Below are 23,149 nucleotides of genomic sequence, written 5' to 3'. Positions count from 1 at the left end.
AGATCCCTTGGTTCTTTTACGTGCTCAGTGTATAGCACCGATACACGCGAGAATTACCTGGGTTTCATACCAGTACATCTCTAGCTTGTAACTTATAATAAGGAAAAAATTATATTATTGAATCGAGGCTTTTCATAGTTTTTGTGAAAGGTCACTGATCAATATTCACTCTTTTTTTTCAGACATTTGCACTCCTTAAGTACTGATGATAGTGCCATTGACAATATTTAGTGCACATTTTCTAACGATATGAATTATTATTGTAAATAATGTAAGTATTTTGGGTGAACTAAAGACCTATATACGTTACAGGCGCCTGATTCGAAACAAGTTCATTAAATTATAAGCGGTTATTTAATAAATACTACATTTCAGTTATTAAAATTAGCAAACAAAAAACAACGTTTACAAAAACGCAATTTGACTATTTGTTACGCCGCCATTAATTTGAGTTTTTTGCTAACATTACCAGAGGTGCAAACGGGGAGCTTTGGAACACCGTGATAGTAACACTTTGATCGTAACACCGTAGTAGTTACATCATGATCGAAACACCATGATGGTTACACCGTGATAGTAACACCGTGATAATAACACCGTGATATTAACACCGTTATAATAACACCGTGATAGTAACACCGTGATAGTAACACCGTGATAGTAACACCACAATGGTCGATCCTGATGAAAATCTACAAATGTGGTTCAAAGGATCCTTTTTGTCAAGAACTCCGGTAACCATGGTATCGGAACATGTTTTCTTCTCTATATATATAGACAATGAAAATGGTACAAAATCAAACAAGGTTTATAAAAATATAACAAGAATAACAGGCTCAAGTGCTATTAGGCAAAAGCGTTCACTTCCTGTTTATGAAAAAGCATGCAGTACGAAAGCAACAAGTGTAAATGTACAAATAAACAGAAAGTCTTCCGAGTTATACAGAGTATTGTCAGTGCAATGAGGTGTCAATGAAGATAACAACGCGTCGTGTTCCATGATTAAACATTCCCTCCGAAGTCCATTATGAGGAATATGATTGGGAACGCGGAAGTTGAGAGGAGTTGATGTAAGTGATTGTCTGTATGTCCGATATATGGAAGGGAAAGATCGCCAATATTATTTATCACCAGAAATGCTGCACGTGTTGAATATTCAGCTGATATCTTCCATGTTGCAATTATAGATTATACATACATGTCAAATAATATCCGTTTAAATAAACAAGGTTTGATATTTAATGTTGCAAATTTCAACAATGGTAATTTTTAAGGAGGAGACATCTAAAATTTTCATTTTGTGCATTGTCCAATTAAAACTGTTCAATAAATAAAAAATAAAAGTTCAAAATATCAAATATACATTTACTTGAATTTTTAAATCGCATACACCACACACAAAACTTTGTCAGAACTCTCACGCTTCTTTACAAAGGTGACTGCCAAAGTATAAAAATTGCAACAGTAACTTTAACGAACTGCCAATTTTCACTGTAAGCATGTAAACACGTCTAGATTGGTCAACGCGTATCTTTACATCTTGCAATGTTACAAGTTTACATTTAAACATTTGTGAAGTCTGTAATCTATACGCGGTGGAAGCGACACAATTATTATTTGTTTTAGCCAGAAAGCAATGCTACACTTATAGGCCGGAAACCATTGTGACATTATGACGTTACACGAAATTTTAATCCCGGTTAAAATATCTGGGTAACAAAATGATGACTACCGGTTAAATGTTAACATTGGTTCTTCTGGTGCAATCACGAAAATAGTCAATTTCGATGAATAAATTATGTATCAAAAATGTTTGTGTATCAAACATTGTGGGATATTTTACCGAAATTATATTAAATTCGGTGTGTATGCACTCAAGAAATTGTCTTTGTATGGGGTTTTTAGCTGATTTGGACTTAATTGGTGGGTGGGGTGAAAAAACACATTACCATGTAGCAGATTTCCTTTTTTTTCTTCAGGACAACAAAATGATGACTACCGGTTAAATGTTAACATTGGTTCTTCTGGTGCAATCACGAAAATAGTCAATTTCGATGAATAAATTATGTATCAAAAATGTTTGTGTATCAAACACTGTGGGATATTTTACCGAAATTATATTAAATTCGGTGTGTATGCACTCAAGAAATTGTCTTTCTATGGGGTTTTTAGCTGATTTGGACTTAATTGGTGGGTGGGGTGAAAAAACACATTTCCATGTAGCAGATTTCCTTTTTTTTCTTCAGGACAACAAGTGACACATAAATGTTATGTTTCAGATTCCATGATGGTAGCCTTCAAATATGTCTAACTGTCATGGCAGATTAGCATGATGATGATGGTCCTGTTCGTCAAGACTTTGTGTGTATAAAAGTGATAAATGTCCAAGGCAAGTGTATACTAAAATAACATCCAGCAATTAACCTGAACAAATTATTATTAGTTTCTAGAACATAATTATATTTTAGTCTGGACTGATAATATATAAAATGAACCAATTTTTATGCCCCCGGATCGAAAGATCGGGGGTATATTGTTTTTGGCCTGTCTGTCTGTCTGTCTCTCTATCATTGTGTCAGTCATTGTATGTGTGTGTCACAAAACTTTAACCTTGGTTAAACTTTTATAACTTGTGTAGCAATATTGAAGATAGCAACTTCATATTTGGCATGCATGTGTATCTAATGAAGCTGCATATTTTGAGTGGCGAAAAGTCAAGGTCAAGGTCATCCTTCAAGGTCAATGGTCAAATCTCATTGTATTTTTCGTTCCTAAAACTTTAACCTTCGTTAAAGTTTGGTCATAACTTTTTGAATATTGAAGATAGCAACTTGATATTTGGCATGCATGTGCATCTCATGGAGCTGCACATTTTGAGTGGCTGAAGGACAAGGTCAAGGTCGTTGTTCAAGGTCAAATGTCAAATGTATGGCTTCAAAGCGGCGCAATAGGGGACATTGTGTTTCTGACAAACACATCTCCTTGTTACATGATGGAATACTGAATTAATTGTGTATTGTTCAAACTGATTTATTTTAAACTGAACATATTAAACACACCACACGGTTGAAGTTTTATCTATTATCTTCTTTATCAAACATGTTTTGTTAAAATATAAGATTTTCTTTCTATTTTTTTTACTTTTGTTTTCTTAAAATCCTAAAAATCATGATTCATATGTTTGCTTAATTATTTGTACACACATTTTGTATAACTAAAAGACAAAGAAAGTAAACGCACTTTAGTTAAAATGCGTTATTCTTCTGTTGTTTTTCAAACTTGAAAAGGATTCGTCGAAAGATTTGTACCAGTTTTAAGGTGCGAAGCTGTGTAAGACGTACATGAACACCATCGAACTACACAGAAGGTGTTGTTATGCAGCAAGTTTAATATTTCATCTGCAGTGATAAACAGGGACTATGGAAAGCTGTTATTTTTTAGGAATTATATAAACAAACCATTTTATATTATATAATCAATATAAAGTGTATGTATTAATAGATGTACATATTTATGTTATTTGTTTCTTTGTTATTATTGATAAATATATATTGTGTTGTTCTTCCATTATTTACAATACAAGCGTTCATACTGAAATCCATTTTGAAAGTAAGCACTTGTCATACACTATTGTGCAACGATGCATTAGGACCACTGTGGTTTTCAAGTGATAATATGTAGAATATTTGTTAGTGAGGCTAATCAGGGACGACACTTTTATGTTATTTTTAGTTTCAAAGAAGTCCCTCCTTACCGAAAATCAAGTTAAGGCGGAAAGTGTCGTCCCTGGTTCACCTGTGCAGACTGCACAGGCTTATCTGGGACGACACTTTACGCACATGCATTAAGCCCATTTTTCTCAGAACAAGGCTCAAATGTGATCCCAAAAGCTCGCAACGTATGAAGTGTGCACTATTGAGATAAAATGCACAAATTAAACAAAATATCAATTAACAAATATGTTTTACGATGGAAACTAGATACACGTATATGTAAACAATAATCTATGAAGTTTGTCGGACATTATTTAAGAAATAGCAAACCTCACTGAGGGCCCTATGGCAGAATAGTGTCCAGCCAGGCAGCCCCAAACCGAAGCCGAAGACTGGTCACTATTCTGCAATTGGGCCTGAAGTGAGGTTTTCTATTTCTAATATTATACCGAACATTTTTGTGCAGATAAATGACGCAATATAAATTCCATAAATATTTATCCGTTACTATTAATAATATGTACCGTATTATTGTTGTGCGCGAGTTGTCTCCCTGCGAAAGTTTAACACGGAAAAAAATGCGCTTCTTTATACAAAATTCATTTATATTGTTAAGCATTTCACATATTGAAATACATTTTATAAAGATATAACTGCTTATATAACAGACAATAAGCTGCAAAACATTGATCCCAAATAAAGTATTTAATTTTTGTTTTTTTAAGTTGTAATTTATTATAAAAAACACACACTCGTGACCTGCCAAACGAATCGAATACGATTAATAATTATTGCATAAACTCTATCTATAATGCCCTCTGGCGGGGTGCAGAAACTTGGCAAAAGCAGGAGAAATCGTGTATTGACAAGGCGATTCACGCGCCGTTCAAGCCCTGTTATGTGTTTGTCATATCCATAATCTGGTCCACGCGCAGTTACTTCCCTTCTACAGCCTTCGACGACTTTCCAAGCTTAAACAGGGAACTGTATAAGCACCAGTTTCCTCATGCATGCAGGGATAATGGCAATGACTATTTCAATCCTCTTTTCAAATTATACCATCTGCACTCTCTTGACAACAGCTTTATTTTATTGGCAACGTCAATGCAGTTAAGGTTATTTCCCTTAACAACTACGCTCCCGATAGGGTAGAACAACAAAAATACAACATATTTTTGGTAAGTCATTGGTATGACCGACTGACTGATACCGTGTATTACTATTTCATAGTCCTCAAACATACATAAAAACATGAATACACACAAAAGCTTTGTTACAACATACAACATAGTATACAACAACGCCAGGCATACTGTATGCCGGCACGAGTCCCTCCTCGTAAGCAACTTATAAGGCAGCCACGCCTATCAACATACTACTACGACACTAGGCATACTGTATGCCTACACGAGTCCATCTTCGTAAGCAACTATAAAGGCAGCCACGCCTATCAACGTAGACTGCTACATCACCAGGAATACTGTATGCCTACACGAGTCCCTCCTCGTAAGCAACTATAAAGGCAGCCACGTCTATCGTCTCTTCCGGAGACCGAATTCCCAGTGGGATAAATAATAATTATTATGATACTGGTATACATGTATAAAATGAATACATTAAATGCGTACGCAATGTGGATAAACGCATGACCTGTTGTAAAAAACACAATCCTAAATTTAAAAAATTAGCTCGTACCCGGGTAAAAAGCATGTAGATTACACATTTAAACAATAACGTTTGTAATGTTACTCTTACTGTTATTCAAAACAAATTTAAAAATGTACACATGTATCGATCACAGGGATCTTTAAAAAAAAATTATATACCATATATATATATACAAGGGATGCAACTGTCAAAAATCTGATTTAACACCCTTGTCTGAATAAAGGTCCATTTCTCTCAAACGAATGCAATCAACGAAATATGCACACATAATATCGATAGTCAACACATTTATCTTCTTAAAAAACATCACAATCAATGGATTTGACATCATTTAGGTATAAAACCATAAAAAAGTTTAAAGTAAATCAACGTAAAAAGGCAAGTTGGACACAGGTCTGCACATAAGATTATCCATAAATTTGTATTTTTTACCCTTTTAATTTCGTTAAATCACAGTGTTACCTGTTTTTTCACGTAAATAGAGTTCAAAGCATTATATCATACGCCGATCGTCTTATATTTGTAGCCTTTTTTGTTTAAAAAACCAATAATAACAACTTACTTCACGTTTGTGAAGTTTTGCCGGCAGCCATATGCAGAGAACAAAAAATTGTTACGCGAAATTTGATTGGCTGTGCGATTTTGTGTCCGATTATATTATATAGTACGGTAAGTGTCGCAATTTGCGTGGAACCAGTCACATAATGTAAACAAAAAACAGCTGTTCGTGTCTCATTCGCTGTCAATCTATCTGTCGCTGTACATCTATTAACAGACGTTAAATATATCAAGCGTTTTCATAAGCTGTCATAAACAACTTATAATGCTTGTTAATTGGTAAATAATCTTGTGTATTATTATAACTGCAACTAATAACACCCAACTCATTATTTAATAAAAGATAATACTATTCAATGAAATAACATGTGAGTTCTTAATAAAATTTCCATCGGGTCCTGTAAGAAGAATACCCTATATTTACACAATAAACATATACATTTTTGCCAAAGGACCCTGTATTTTATTTTTATTGCATAACTTATGCTAACTATTTGTGCTTCTTTGAGTTATATTATTGTAATTTCGTTTATATACTGTTCTTTAATAATTGCATGTGTGTATATATTTACACAGCAAATAATTTATTGCAATATAATATATATGGTTTGCATAAATTTATGTTCCTATGCTTCTTTTTATATAACTGCTGACATATATGAAGGTCACACATACTCCCTTCATTACAATTGCTTTCATTAAATTATGAATATTAATTTAATACGTATATATTATAATGTATAATGACTGGTATATATATTATTTTGATACAATGCAATTCATTTGACTTCAGATTGCAATCGTAAGATAAACACATTGGATGCACTTTATCAAATGTATTAAATGACTAGCTTTTTTTTATTGTAATAATACACAAGTACATGTTATTGTTTAATTTATAACCAAACTCATAGGTTATATAGTACTCTATATGTCTGTGTATGTGTGATAGGTATATATAAAGTTGCAAACAAAATTCCAGTTAAATTATTTATTGCACTTCAACAAGCTTGCATATACAAATACTTATATACAATGTAGCAATCAATATTGAACTTTCAATTACACATAAACATGAAAATCTTTATCAATATATGATATGTATTACATGTATAAAATTTCAATGCACGTTGAAATTACATAAATAAATTATCACATTGTTAATAAAATATATCACAAGTTGATAATTTGACTACGATCACACATAATTGGATATTTGAATGCAAAATATAAGTTCATTCATACACGCATATATATATATATATATATATATATATATATATATCTATATACATATATATATACATGCTTTGTAAAGAGAGAATTTCACAATTACAAACATACACATTTATTTGCACTCTATACGTAACCATGAAGCATTTTGTTTTGAGAATTTAGACCACAATTTTGCAGTTCTTATTCCGGAGCATTTCTTGTAAAAACAATTATTACAAGAGTCACATTGTATCCACTGATCATCCTTATTTGTAAAACATTTTTGACATTGATCATTGTCAGCAATTTCCGAATCAATTTAATGACCAACGTCCATAGTAACCTCAGTTAAAGGTCAAGGCTGAGGCTCACACTGCACAGCCAGATTTAAATCTGTTTCTTTTGTTTTAGACATTTCATTGTTATTACAATCAATTTGCATATTTTTATTTTTATTAACTTTTTTTCTATTTTTGAGTCCAGTTTCACTTTGATTTGCTTTCTATGGGCCATTGTTTTTTCAAGCTTGTAATGTGATTTTACATCTCTTCTGAACTGTTCCAACAACACCATCAAATACTTTTTTACTAAATGATTGTAAATGTCAAAAATATTGGTTGTCAAACAAAGCAAAGGGGACATTGATTCATTAACAGAAAAATCTTCTTCTGGACCAATTGTTTGCATGTTTGTTCCATTTAATTTTTTGGAAACAATGCTAACAAATTTTTCAAACATTTTGTTAGCATTACAAACTATGTTGTAACATTCTTCATGCATATTTTTTCCATATTTCATTAAATTTTCATTTGTTACAGTTGAAATACATGCACCAGTTAAATCAAAGAAAAATGTAAAAAAATCATCTGTAACATTTGTAAGACCACTAGCATTATTTTGTTTTCTTTCAATGTCCAGCAAAGAATCTGGATGTGTTGTTACTTCTTTAATATACAAATCACTTTCTTTTAAAACATCTAATAATTGTAAAGCAATTTTTGAGTTGTGGTAAATTGAATTGGATGATTGTGAGGTTTTAAACTGGTGTGTCTTCAGTGACTTTACATAATTTTGTTTTAATTTTGATACACACTAGCCTTGAACATAACGGACTCGTGCTTTGTCTGTATCTGTAACAATTCTCTTAAGCATTCGGTTGTTTGAAAGACACAACATATCCACCTTTTTTTCAAGAAATACAATACGAATTTTTTGCACTATTTCATGGCAAACTGCCATGTGTCGGTTTGCAAATGTTTTTTCAGTGTTAAATAGCATTAAACAGTCCATTGTATATGATGTTCCGGTTAAAAAAATGTGCAACTGTTTGTAAAATTGCAACAAACATTTCTCAAATATGGAATTCTTGTCATCAGACACTGTAAAATCCATTTCAATATCATTCAGTTTTTAAATAAATTTTCTTAACAAACTTTATCAAATTTGAATCATCAATTTTGTCAACAATAACATTAATTTGCACTTGTGTGTTGGTTACTGGACGTTTAAATTTTAAATTGTCTTTAAAATCCTGAATGTTAAAGTCATTTAGTTCATATGTCTGTGCTTGTTCTTCACTTTTTACTAACGCACTAATAATTTCATTGAAATCATCATCAAGCTGATCATGTTCATCTTCATCATCATCCGGAGCGGTATAACTGGTAATTGTTGTTTTTCTGCGTTCATTGTCAGTATCCCTGAAATATAAACATAAATAAATTGAATTCATTTTAAATCATGATGCAATAAAAATATTGACCCTCAATTATGACCTTGACCTGACATTACTGATTAATGTTGCTAAAGTGACCAGTATATATTATGAGTCAACATGGAAATAATAAATACAAATTGACCTTGAAGCACATTATTGACCTTCATCAATCATTCTGCATATTTTTATTTGAGGAAAAATGCATGGCAATATGTCAAATGGTATAGGAAATTTGGAGCATACAAAAAAATGTTAAGAACAGACAGACGGACAAAAGTAGTACATTCATGTAATTAAATTTCAGTGGGATTTTAACAAAGTGCACATACAGAACAATACCATTTACATTACATTTATGTATTTATCATGAAAACATGTCTCTTATACATAGTGTTGTATTTGGAATAATAACAATAATTGGCTTCAATTAACTTAATACATAAAAAATGCATGTTACTTTAATGAATATTATTTAACTCAATGCAAGGAAAATAGATTGTAAATGCATAAAAGTCTAATAATGTTTATTTATTTTTTAGGGTTAATTGACAGACTTGAATATGAAGAAGAGAGTAGCGTGGAAATCAACAAACTCTTTGAGACTTTTAAATTTGAACAGATTGAAAGTGGGCATTTCAATCCATCAGTAAAATGTCAACTTTTTGTTGAACATATGTTGAATTTATTTCCAAACATAAAAAGATGCAGAAAAAGAATGAAAGGAAAATTTCTGGTTATCTATAACGGAATTTCAATAAAGCAACTTCCAGAATTGAATGAAAGAACTTTACAATTCAAGACAACTGTGGATTTTTTTCCCAGAGTTAAAACGTACATTGGTAGATGAAAATAAAATTGTATATAACATTGAAAGTGGATTTTATTCCAATGGACATGCTGTTTTTAAGTGACATTTTGTTCATGTGCAATATTCAAGGTTTCCATAGGTGGAAAAGACATTGATTTAAATTCTATACATATAGACAAATGTTTCAAGTTCACTGAACAAAGCATATGCATATTGTGAAAAAATTAATTTATGCAACGGAATAAAATATGAAAAAACAATGACTGTTAGAAAATGCAGTGTCTTAGAGCAATGGAAATACCATGAACAAATTGCATGCTCGAGACAAATAAGATCATTGAATTGTTGTAAAATTGGCCAAAAAATGAGGGTTAAGGCCATTAGAGAAAAGGAAAATATTAATCCTAATTAATGTGAGGTTTCATGTCAATCCATTAACCCTCATGAATGTGGAGTTTCATCTGGATCTTTAAATCCTAATGAATGTGGAGTTTCATCTAGATCTATTAACCCTAATGAATGTGGAGTTTTATCAGGATATGTCTCTATTGAAGACATAAAGAAAATATCTCCGCAATCACCAAATGAAATGTTACTAATGCTTGTAGAACAGTCAAAAAATGTCAGTAGACATCCAAATAGCAGACGCTGGTCAAAAAATTTCATTTCTACATGTCTGCAATTATTCAATAGAAGCCTAAGGCATATGGACTCCTTGAACAAAGTAAAATACTGCTGTTACCATCCAAATCACTACTTATTTTGTACAAGAATGCCATTAAACAAGATGCTGGATTTGATGATACATGTTTTGAATGGATGCATGAAGAAGCCTTGAAAAATGAAATGGATGAGGAACATTGTGTAGGGGGGATAATATTCGATGAAATGAGCATACAGACAGACATTCGTTTTGAAAATAACGGGAGACTACTTGAAATGACTGGATTTACGGACATAGGACAGGAAGGTGACATTTGCAATAAACTTAGAAATGGAAACGGTGACAAATTAATGGGAACACATATATTGCAATTATTATTTTTGGGTTTAAATGGCTTTATATTCCAATTTGCTCACTTTGTTACAAAACGAATTCAGGCTTCAGAATTATATGGTTTGTTCTGGAAAGCCATAAGATTGATGTATACATATGGTTTTAAAGTATTGTATACATGCATGGACGGAGCCCAGTGTAATAGAACATTTTTACATGTATGTTTAGGTGACAATCCGACAAGTTTTCTTTCATCAAATCCATGCTACAATTTTCCTGTAGTTTTCATTATGGATATTTCACATGTATTAAAAAAAATAGAAATAACATACTAAAAAGTGGAATTTCCAAAGGCAGTACAAGACTTTTAACCCTTCCAGATAAACGTGAATCCACTGGCAAATGTTTACTGACTATTATTATTATTTTTTTATTACATATCATACATACAATGTAAACATGTATATGATCATACAACATAGTGATTGTACAAAGCAATACAGTTCAGACATGTTATACAAGATATGCTAATATATATTTTTGTTAGAGAGAAAAAAAAAGAACAACAGAGGAATAGTTATGAAAAATGATGAGTTGTATAAAGTCGGAAGAAAGCATACTGGACTTGTGTGTTTTGTTGTATATTCACAATGATCTTGTCAGATTGAAAAATAAAAATGAGAAAACAAATAAACAAAACTATTTTAGAGAGATAAACTAACATTAGAGTGAAATGTATATAAGTAGACACAAACATTATGAGAATTTAATCCGATTCCATTTTTGTTCAAAGATTTGTAATGTGTCATTACTGAGGGCTATTTCTTTCTCAATTTGGATTTTTAGTTTAAGACTATGGACAAAACAATTAAAATTTGGTACTTGTTTTTTGTACTTCATGTTTAATATAAAATATTTCATCAATATAACCATAAAATTCACAATATTAATACAGTCTATTGATTTCAATGAGTTAATTCCGAAACTTACATTTAAGAAAGATAGTTCAACGTTTAGTTGATGTTGTTCAAGAAAAGATATTAATTGATTCCAAATAGGCTGGATGTGTTTGCACTCCCAAAAAAGATGTTCTATAGTTTCAATGTTTTCACTGCAGAAGTCACACAGATTTGAGTTAGATAATTTGCATTTAAAGAGATATTTATTTGTAGCTATAATTCTATGGATGTATTTATATTGAAAATTTCTCAGTGTGCTTTCAATAGTTGATTTATATGGCATGGTAAATATGTGTTTCCAATAAAGTTCATTTTCTCCAAAAAGGACTTGCCATTTATTTTTGATTTTGGAGTTTTCTGTAGGGTTTTTAATTTGTAGTGTGTAAAATATTTTATTTGTTTTGTTTTTTCTTCCAAGTATGTTTTCTACAAAAGTTGTTTGAGTACATGGTGTAAAATTTGTATTGATTTCAGATTTAATATGTATGGGTATGCTTTTGATTAGTGTGTAGTACTTCAGAAGATTATTTGAAGGTAATCCGTACAGGTAGCATATATTATCAAAAGAGTAGAAATCCTTAATTCTGTAGTCATATAATTGGTCGACATATTTAATGCTTCGTTCAAACCAGTCATTATATAAAAACGTCTTATTGTTTGAAGTTATGTCTTTATTATTCCATAGAATTGTTTTACTGCTGGTTTGGGTTTCTAAATTATGAGTGACATCACTCCACGCTGATAGAACATCAGACAGAAATATGTTTTCGTTTGCAATTTCATGTAAGATAGTATTGCTGATGTTACATTCAAAGAGTAAGGAGTCACCATATTTTTTTAGGATTTTCTGGTAGAATAATTTCCATTTACTCGTGTTGGTATTATCTAGGTATCTTTTAACCCAGCTGCATTTGATTGCATTCAAGAATGAGTCAATGTTCGTTAATTGGATACCTCCATTTTCTACAGATTGAATTAACTGAGTTCTTTTTATTTTATCAGGCTTACCGTCCCATATGAAATTAAATATTGCTGATTTTATATCGTTAATAACATCATTTGGTGGATTTGGGAGAACTGTTAATACATATATTAATTTAGGAAGTGCAAACGTTTTCAATACCGTGTTTTTTCCGATTAGTGTAAGTTTACGATGATGCCATGATTTTAAGAAGTTTTAAAATTCTGTAATTTAGGTATTATGTTTTTAAGAACTGTATCCTTTTCATTATTTGTGAAAGTAATTCCTAACGTTGTGGCTTCATCGGATGTCCAATTAAATTTCATTTCTTTTTTATATTGAACATTACTTTGTTTAAATTTACCTACTCGTAGCACAGTACATTTACTTTTGTTGAGTTTAAGACCCGATGTCATTCCGTAAAGGGTGAGCGACTCTATTAGTTTATGGAAAGAATCGTAATTGTCATTTAAACAATAAGTTGCATCAACAGCAAATAGGGATTGTTTGATTTCTTCTTCAGGTTCTAGTAATATGCCTTTTATGTGTTTATTTGATTGGATGTGATGTGATAGATACTCGATGCAAATAATAAATAGCGATGATGAGAGTGGACATCCTTGTCGAACCCCTCGTTCGATGTTAAAACTGTTTGAAAAGAAGCCATTGTTAATGATTATACTGTTAATATCGGTATAGAATAGTTTGACCCATTGAATGAGACTTTCACCAAAGTTCATATTTTCTAAGCAAGAGAACATAAATGAATGATCAAGCGAATCGAATGCCTTTTCAAAGTCTGCAAAGAATATTAGACCAGGATTACAGTAGAGTTAGCGATTGTGTTCCGCGATTAATCGGTAAAAAATCGCTAAAAAATACGCGTTTTAAACCGATTTAAGAGCTTAATAGATTTTCAGCGGTTATTACGCGTTTTTAAACGGATTTAATCGGTTTTCATCCGCTGAATTGCGCAACCACTTTTTAAGCGATTTAACGCGATTAATCGCTACGCATGCGCATTCGTCCAAACCGCTGAAAAAGCGCTGAATGGGCGGAGCCTAACACAGGTAGGTGTGTCCTAAAATATGTATTTATAGATTCTCGCTTATCTGTGTGTTATAGATATTTGGTTATCTCTGTGTTATCCATTTTACGCTATAGTCGCAACAGTGGTCTAGTGGTAGGATGCTGGTCTAGGGATCGAAAGGTCTCTGGTTCGAATCCCGCTTGGTCAATGTATTTTTTGTGATTATATGTTATTTTCAGTTTGAACATTATTATTATTTTTAACTTTTATTGTGTATCCAACTTAAATATATTTAAAAAATATCATCTCTTATTGCAAATCCTAACAAAAATACTGAAACAAACATAAAAAATATGATACTGTTTGTGGAATAAACATAATTCAATAATACATGTAGATGAGGGGATCGACGTGAGACACGCTCACAATTTTATTGTCCGACTTAATTCCCGTGTTTGATAACGACGAAATTTTTCGTAATTAATATCGATGGAAACAGTTTTTTACAACTGAAATATTTTAAGAACACCTAAACAATTGAGGGAAAAAGAAGGAAAGTGTCGTTTTTTTTTTGTTGTTTTTTATTCAATGATAGCCGTAATGTTCGTTTATATCGTATGTACGTACACTAAAATGACATAAGAATTCATTAAAATGTTAGTCAGTGATAATTCTAACCACACAAATATTGTTTTAAAAAGGGCAACCTATTTTCGCGAATTGTGGGACGATCGTCTTTTAATTAAAACGCGTTAGTTATAAGTGTACTGTTACTGTTTACTACTCTGTCAAGTTGAATCATTTAAAATAATTGATTATTAATTGATTGGTTGTGACGGTTTAATATGTAAGTTGAAATATTCACTTTTTAAAACTAAAAATCTTCATGACTGCATTTCTGACTCACAGGTGTTGGGCGCGTGGCCAAGTCACTTAAACACGGTATCGGGTCCGTTCGCCCTAGTTTCACATTCGCCCTGTGTCCATTTGCCCCGGGGTCGTTCCCCATATATTATCATATGCATATTGGGGTATAAACAGTTGATTGTTCACACATGTAAGCAAGTTTGTACCTTAAGTTTTCATTAATTAATAAAATAAGTGTCACAGTTTGACATTTATCAATGTGTCAGTGTTTTAGCTATATTGATTTTACATGCGCCGTTCCATAGTTAAAGTACAAGCACACGTATATTAGGCAACGGGCAGGCGCTGACTTTTCTGTTTGTTCTCATATGTCTTCCTCAATTGTTGTTTGTCCTTGTGACGCCTGGTGTTGTTGGGTTAATCTGAATACTCCGGAACTACATTGAACATTGTATATCTACGAAGACGGCCGAGGCTATCCAACTGTCGCACGTGCTTTCGTGTGAGCACTGTTTAATGTTTCCGTCCAATCGTTCTTAAATTATCCCCATGCTTTTTGAAACAAAGGTGGGGATATTTTGGTTATCTCCGCTGTCCTTCCGTATGTCCGTGCGTCCGTCCGTCCTGGCCAATATCTCCTCCTACACTAATATGATTATAGGTGCTACCTAATTTACGGGCAAAAACTAATAAGATGTCTGTTGTAGATAACATGAGTTGTACATGTCTGCAAATAATCATTATTGTGGGACAAAACCTTTACATCATTATCATAAAATATGTAACTGAACAAACCAATAAAATGTAATTTGTTTTAAGACAAATAAACAAAAAAAACAGAGATGTGTTTGTCAGAATCACAATGCCCCCTATTGCGCCGCTTTGAAATAAAATTTCTATTTATCATCTGGCAGGTTTAGAAATTATCTCCCTTTTAAAGCTTATTACTTCCCTTGGATTGTTTTTTACCTTGAAGGATGACCTTGACCTTTCACCACTCAAAATGTGCAGCTCCATGAGATGCAAATGCATGTCCAATATCAAGATGCTGTCATCAATAATGCAAAAGTTATGACACTACTTTAACCTTTCGGTAGGCTACCGGTAGGTTGAAGTATTGTCATAACTTTTGCATTATTGACGGGTAGGTTAAAGTTTTGGGACAGACATTCAAACAGAATGACAGACAGCCAGACAGGTCAAAAACAATATACCCCGATTCTTTGAAGAAGGGGGCATACAAATAAGAGTTAGGCTTAAGATGACATATATATAAATATATATATATATATATATATATATATATATATATATATATATATATATATATATATATATATATATATATATATATATATGGGCAGAATCGTAAGAAAACGTGTTTTTAGTGAGGGTATCACTGAAAATCCGGTTGAAATCGGTTGAAAACAAACAATATAGCGATTTTTATTTTGGGGTCGAGTACTATAAAGTACGAAAACGACCTAATTAATATTCATGATTCGACACGTTAATTCAAACCTAAACAAACAAAATTGCGGATACGGGCGAATTTAGCGGAGAGAAGGTAAGAACAAATGCAAATACATCTGTTACAGACGGAAACTAAGTTGCAACGCTACGATTTTCCTAAATCTATGTATTTATCTTCCATATGCTAATAATGTTTAGCGAAAGCTAAATATAGATACAATTTGCATAACTCGCGACGCTGCAATGATTTTCGCCTATTGCATGTAATTATGATCATTTATATATTATTGTATCGATTCAAAACCGATTTTGACCAGGTTTTCGATGTCAACCTCGATAAAAAAAAAATACTTCAAGGTATTTATGTAAAGTTTATCTCGCTATACGATTTATATGCAAAACAACGATCTATTCCGCGAACGGGGACTTTAATGCTATGTCTGAAAGATAAAGATGTTCTTCCTAGTTCTTTATATATAAAGTTATTCTGTGTTTGCCTTAGGACTCCTAATTATACTTTGAAATAATTTAAATGTATTCGTTCTATCTTTATATTGCTCTGTAAACCCCATATTTCGGAATCATAACTTAAAACCGGGTAAATTAATTTATATACACTGTATACTTTGTGCTGCAATATGTCCAATCAGATTTGCACACATAATTACAATGAATACATGAAAGAAAAGTGTACTTAACTCACAAATAAATGTCGATTTTGTTTCAATCGAAATTCGCGTTTCAAACTAAACAACTATGTAGTGGCTTTGCACAGTTACTATAAGGCAATATGTTTTTTTCGTATTGCGGCCGTTCTATAATTGAATATGCACATGTGCCTTCAAATATCAAAATAATTAATGCATTATATATTATTTTCATTCAGAATAGGCTACGGATTTTTACGGAAAATTCATGTCAGTTTAATAGTTCGTTTAATACCTACGAAAGTTAAACTGAAAAATTTATTTAATGCGAATTTGTATAAATAAAATCATGCATGTTGAAATTGTTATTTGGTCTAAAAGTTAAAAACATACTTACTTCAAAACCATATAAACGTTCCGCATGTAAACTTAAACAAATTTTAATATATAACATGTTTCTTTAGAGGTCATTAGATGATTTCCCATTTTATTTGTTTTTATGCAATTGAAAACAGGTGTTTAATAGATGCCATATATATCATATATATTAAAATATGTAAATTTTGATTTCTAAACACATCCCCGTTCAAAACTATGAATTCATTGTACCTTTCAAGAGAATGATGAATAAACCACGCGGTAACAAGATTCACTTTAGTATGTATAATATTTCATTTGAAAATGTTCCAAGTTCCTTAAATCAAATAAATATTTCTAACAAATAGTTTAATTCTCTTTTTGAGTTCATGACCTAATGATTCTTTTTTTTTCTCGCATCCATTTAAAGGGGCCTTTTCACGTTTTGGTAAATAAACAAAATTGAAAAAAGTTGTTTTAGTTTCGCAAATTTTTGTTTTAGTTATGATATTTGTGAGGAAACAGTGATACTGAACATTTACCAAGCTCTAAAATAGCCATTATAATTATGCATCTTTTGACGATTTAAAAACCTGGAAATTATAAGGCGTTGCAACGCGTAACTATTGAATAATTTGGAGAGTTCTGTTGTTGTCGTTATATTTTGTGAAACTACGAGGATTGCTTATATAAAGTATAAAATACTTTCATCATTATATGAGGACGGATTGTCAAATGGTCTAAGTGGTTTTCTTTTACTCCAAGATTCCAGGTGTCAGTGGTTCGAGCCCTGCTGAGGGTTACTTTTTTTTTTTAATTTTATACTATATTTTTTACTGGAGCTGTTTAGATCCAATGTTTACATTTATCAAAATAAAGCATTTAATGACAAACTTCAAAACATGCCAAAATCTGTGAAAAGGCCCCTTTAAACAAATAATCATAATAAATACTCTGATGAATATTGTAAATACGACACGTTCTTCCGAGCAGCATTCGTTAATGAACTTCGGATTTGCTCGCCCACCGTCATTTAATGCCGTTTAAAGTCATTGTATCTTATATAGGGGAATTCGTACCAAGTGATATCATTGTAATACCACTGTACTATCCGTACAGCGAAACTCCGTTAATCTAAGGCCTCTTGAACAATATAAACCGAGTCGTGTGGGTTGAAAATGCATCATGCTTGACATTATGCTCATGCTCAATAGCATTACAGCTTTTTGTTCGATGTTGTTACTCATTATTTTTATGATTAAGGGGCATGTCGACTGAATTTGTTCCGGACTCGGTAAACTAAATTACCCCAGGTTTAATTCAAACAGCGATTCTGTTAAGCTTCCAAGTCTCGAATAAAACATGACTTATCGGTGATGAGCTAAATGAGGTGATGTTTGAAACCCCCATCCCTCTCAGTTTACCTTACGGAAATTTATGTACAATATTAATCAACCGACAGACAAGTTAATTTCTACTAGATTAACAATACCGAGACTCCATGAGTCTAGGCGCTAAATAGCCTTCTAATTATAAGTATTTCAAAAAGTAATTTGTATTTAAATATACCTGCAACTGTTACATTAAGCATAATGGAGTCGTTGCTGTATGCATTGGTGGCTATTAGCTGGTATTGTCTGTTTTTAACGCACGTGACATTTTGGACGGTCACATTATGTACTCCACTTCCATTTACTTGTGCCACAGTGACCCCAGTTTCGATGTTTATTATTTCTGTGACTGGGTCCGGACTACCTGCTACTTCGAATTCCAAATTGAAGTCCTCCCATTCGAATGCGTCAGGTGTTATGAACAATTTAATTAGAACTTCTTCTGCGTATATAAAACATCAAAGTTCAGTTGAAATGCTATCACAATTTGGAGATTCTTACATAACAATAAAAAAGTATATATATTCTTGTACAGAACAATTAAGCTGTGCTGAAACATTCATACAACAATGTCGCAGGGACTAAAGTTTACCAAACAGAGTTAAATTATAAATGTTCTCTGCACAATTATAATACTGCATATATTTAAGTTCTGAAACACATGATATAAAGTTTTTTTACAAAAATCGCTTCTTTTACTTTATTATACACACACGTTTCTCCAGTGGTGACAATTTTACAGATATCTTTTTCGTAGGTAAAGTGTGTAACCTTACCATTTACGACTTATTGCATTTTTTCGACTGACGAAACAAACATGCCAATACGTGCAGTCTTTTATTATCCCTACGTTATAAACATAGATGCGAACAATTATATCTTAAAATAGTCTTACCGTAAACCGTTACGCAGACCTCGTCAACTAAAATATCACCCTGTGTAGTAAAAATGAAGCATTTGTACAGCCCAGCATATTCTTTATCGACATATACGTGGTGCGAAGGTGGACCAGAATTAGATCTGTGTCTGGGAATTTGCCATAAATAACCGTAAATTGTGCCATTGAACGAACACGTGTCGCACTCTAATGTTACATCGTCACCTGGTTTCGCGTATACTTCCTTGTAACCTACCCAATGAAAAATGTAGATAGAAGAATAGTACATACTTGTTGAAATATAATATGTATTTTTTTTCATTGTTCACATACTTTGAATCTGTTATATTTTTATATAATAAATAGAATTGACGTTAACATTCATGCTATGTAACGTCAAATGTTATGTTGAATCGGTTAAAACATGAAAAGTATAATTATTCAAAGCATACATTATTTAAGTTGTAAGGCAAAAAAGATGTGTCTTGAGATAGAATATACGAACATATTTCGGTAGGTAGTTTTCTCAAACTTGTTCGTCCTTTTACATGCACGGACTGCGTTCACGTTAATGCATCGGGCACATGGAAAACAGCCAAAGGTTTTTGATTTTCTGACGATTTGCACACAAACATCCCAAATCTTTTACGTTCGCGTGCACATGGAATACCGTCTTAGTTGTAAGTTTATTGGCTTTAGTTTTACCGCAAATAAGAAACTAGTCTCAAAGTCGGTTGCTTGTTTAGCAAGGGGTGAAAAATGCCCGGATGTAGTAGGATGTTGGAAGATGAAATAGATAATATATTGAACAAAGACTTTTCTAATTCTCACAAGTTTTCACTTCGAACCTTTTTTGACGATTTTCTTCTGTCAATTTCTAAGACCATTATTTTAAGTGAATTTTTCTAAGACCATTTTTAGTGGAAAAAAACGCTCTTATCACACTTCGTTCGTTAAACAATCCGGGGTTTTTGTCAAAACCTAGATTACGTTTAGGTAATAGGTAATATGTTTCGCAAAAGGTTATCAAAGTTAGCCAGGGGTAGCGCATCCGATTACGAATCATGACGACACTTGTTCAAATACCGGCAACGTCAGTTTTTATCAACGTTTTTTTTTCTTACTATAAAAAAGTTAAGTCTATTTAAAACCTTAAAGGGATGGTCAACCAAAGTGCTATTATAGTATATATCACACAAAAAAGAAAAGTTCTAAAATAGCGTATTTTTTTTACAATTATTAGTTTATATTGATTAAAATATCACGACTTGTATATTACATTACTTGAAAAATGTTGTTTAGTTTTCATATTTTCGTACATTCGGTAATAAAATTTTACTGAGTATGTCTAACATTTGAAGAGTTGTGTTGTTGTTGTTATATTTTGTGAAACTACGAGGATTGTTTATATGAGCATGGATGGCCGAGTGGTCGAGCCCTATTGAGGGTTACATTTTTTTCTTTTTCTTTTTAAATTTTAAATGGGAGACTTTTTACTCCAGGACTCCAGTGTTCAGTGGTTCGAGCCCTGTTGAGGGTTACATTTTTTTCTTTTTTTTTTTAAATTTTATTCTTGATTTTTACTGAAGATTTTTAGATCCAATGTCTAAATTTATTAATTTAAAGCATTTAATGACGGTATTTTAGAACTTTTCTTTTTTTGGTGATATATAGAAATCTGGTTGACCATCCCTTTAAAGACTGTTTAGCAATCATATCTAATGACATTTGAAAAGAAAATGCCAAAACCTGGATGGGAACAAGATTTTGATTAAATTATCGTACTTCCACTTGTTTTATATATACGATTATTGCAATAAATTCCAATAAAAATATGTTCTTAACAGTTTTTGCTAATTTTTGCATACTCAGTTGTGTTTTTTTTCACAAAGTGAACCTCGTCGTATTTGATTTTTAGATAAAATAATTTTTTATTGTATTTATTATTAGGGGAAGTTACTTAAAATAGTTTTAAATGTGCCTTTTAAAGTTCTGGTAAGTCAACAAAATTAAAAAATAAACTGTTCCAGATTCGCAAATGTTCGTTGTATTAATGATAGGTGTTAGGAAACAGTAATACTGGATGTTTACCATGCTCTAAAATATCCAGTATATGCATCTTTTCACGATTTAAAAACCTGAAAATTATAAAGCGTTGCAACGCGAAACGATTTAATTTGGAGAGTTCTGTTGTTGTCGTTATATGTTTTGATACTACGAGGATTTCTTATATAAAGTAGATCCAATGTTTACATTTATCAGTATAAAGCATTTAATGACAAACTTCAATACTTGCCAAAATCTGTTTAACGGATAAATAATTGTGTTTCTTGTAGAGGACTGTCGAGTTTTTGCAGGGCTGAATATCGTTAAACTTTGTGATGGCAAACATTTACCTTGCTTTTTGGGATGGCAGGAGAGGGTTGTCAAATAACAGTATTTTGACATAAATTTATAAATTATTTTGCATATTATTTGACTTTATTTAAATAATTTAACTAAATATTAAAAACTTTAGAACGTGTGCTTCAACATACAGCGTGCATGTAATTTTTTGCGTATGTAACGAAGTCGGTAAATATAACAACAACAACAAAATCAAATCGCTGAAGGCATCGAAGTTGGTCGCTATTGCATTATCTTGGACGCAACTAATTATTTCAAAATTAATCGCAAGTTTGAAATTAACACAAGCCATTCAAATTAATAAAGAGTATGTCTTAACGCACCGGTCGAAATGTGTGTGCACTGTTGATCATCCTATGTTATAGAGATAACTTAGACAAAATAACAACAACATGGTCCTACGTTTGACGTTCTGAAAGCACAGAAACCATGATGAAAATGGTATAATGAGAACCAAATATAAAAAACATTTGCAATCACCATCATATTAAATGAATATTGTTGGAATGTTGAATACCTATCACACTAAGAATATCATGATGGAAATTCCTTGTACACAACTTTTCATTTTTGACACCATATACAAATTCAAAATATACAATAAGATAATAGATGGAAATAAAATAAAAAATCTGCAAGCAATTCTTTTTTTTACGAATAAGATAGTCATAAAGACAGCCTTGTTGACCCGTACTTAATTTTTTATGCATTACGTGTTAGTCTAGCAGTTCACACGGTGTCAACCAATTGCTGACCTTAACACGGGTATAGAGCACTAATGCGCTTATTCGGCATAGCTGTTTTACCCAGATTTTCGCCTTTAATGACATTAACATAACGCCAGCAAACACGAATTAATATATTAGAATATTTCATAGGCTGATTCGATATAAATCCCCTAAACTTTGGCTACATCACTGTGTCTGTTTTCATCGTAACGGATGTAGCACTGTTCAGTGTAAGGAATACCGGACTACTCTCTGCATGTTCAAACGACACAAATTGTGGACCAATTACAATGACGCGTTAAAATCCATCTTGTAGAATATCGGGGTCTATACTCGGTCACAAAATCGTCCGGGGAAAACATAATTGACTATAGATAAACACAGTTTTGCTTTCAAGATATAAAAACACACTACCCAAATAGTATAGTGTCGGGATAAGAGGAAAATCGTCTACTTATCTAACCACAAATGTTTGCCGTACTCGGTCAGCACGTCTTGAAATCGTTCCTGAACGACTGGATAGGCTACCCTTATTTACCAGTTTTCTATTTTGAAATCAATTTTGTATCCTAAAGCATTGTGCTAAAATGTGCCATTTACAATTCGTAATGAGATTTTTAAAGACCCTCGTCATGCGAAAATGGGTCTTATGCCATATGCGCCCATCATATATATAGCCCACTCAACCTGCACATCTTTTAGTCTGGTCAAAGATACACAATGAGACCATAACACCTTTTAAAACAAGGGCTGTTTGTAAAACATGCATGCCCCCCT

General features: G+C 32.2%; 1 protein-coding gene across 1 annotated transcript in view; it reads right to left on the bottom strand.

Moving 5' to 3' along the window:
* Positions 1 to 7,123: 7,123 nt before the first annotated feature.
* Positions 7,124 to 23,149, bottom strand: part of LOC127869332 (uncharacterized) — a 25,442-nt gene continuing 9,416 nt past the window's right edge. Inside the window, exons 2-4 of the mRNA XM_052411825.1 lie at positions 19,257 to 19,490; positions 18,540 to 18,803; positions 7,124 to 8,854 (exon numbers count right to left, since the gene is read on the bottom strand). Coding sequence (XP_052267785.1) covers positions 8,739 to 8,854; positions 18,540 to 18,803; positions 19,257 to 19,490 — 614 coding nt within the window. The 3' untranslated portion in view covers positions 7,124 to 8,738. The remainder of the gene's footprint in view (positions 8,855 to 18,539; positions 18,804 to 19,256; positions 19,491 to 23,149) is intronic.

Source organism: Dreissena polymorpha, chromosome 2 (genome assembly GCF_020536995.1).
Source record: "Dreissena polymorpha isolate Duluth1 chromosome 2, UMN_Dpol_1.0, whole genome shotgun sequence".
NCBI lineage: Eukaryota > Metazoa > Mollusca > Bivalvia > Myida > Dreissenidae > Dreissena > Dreissena polymorpha.
Note: the sequence above shows the minus strand (reverse complement) of the source record. Positions and strands in the feature narration are given on the sequence as shown.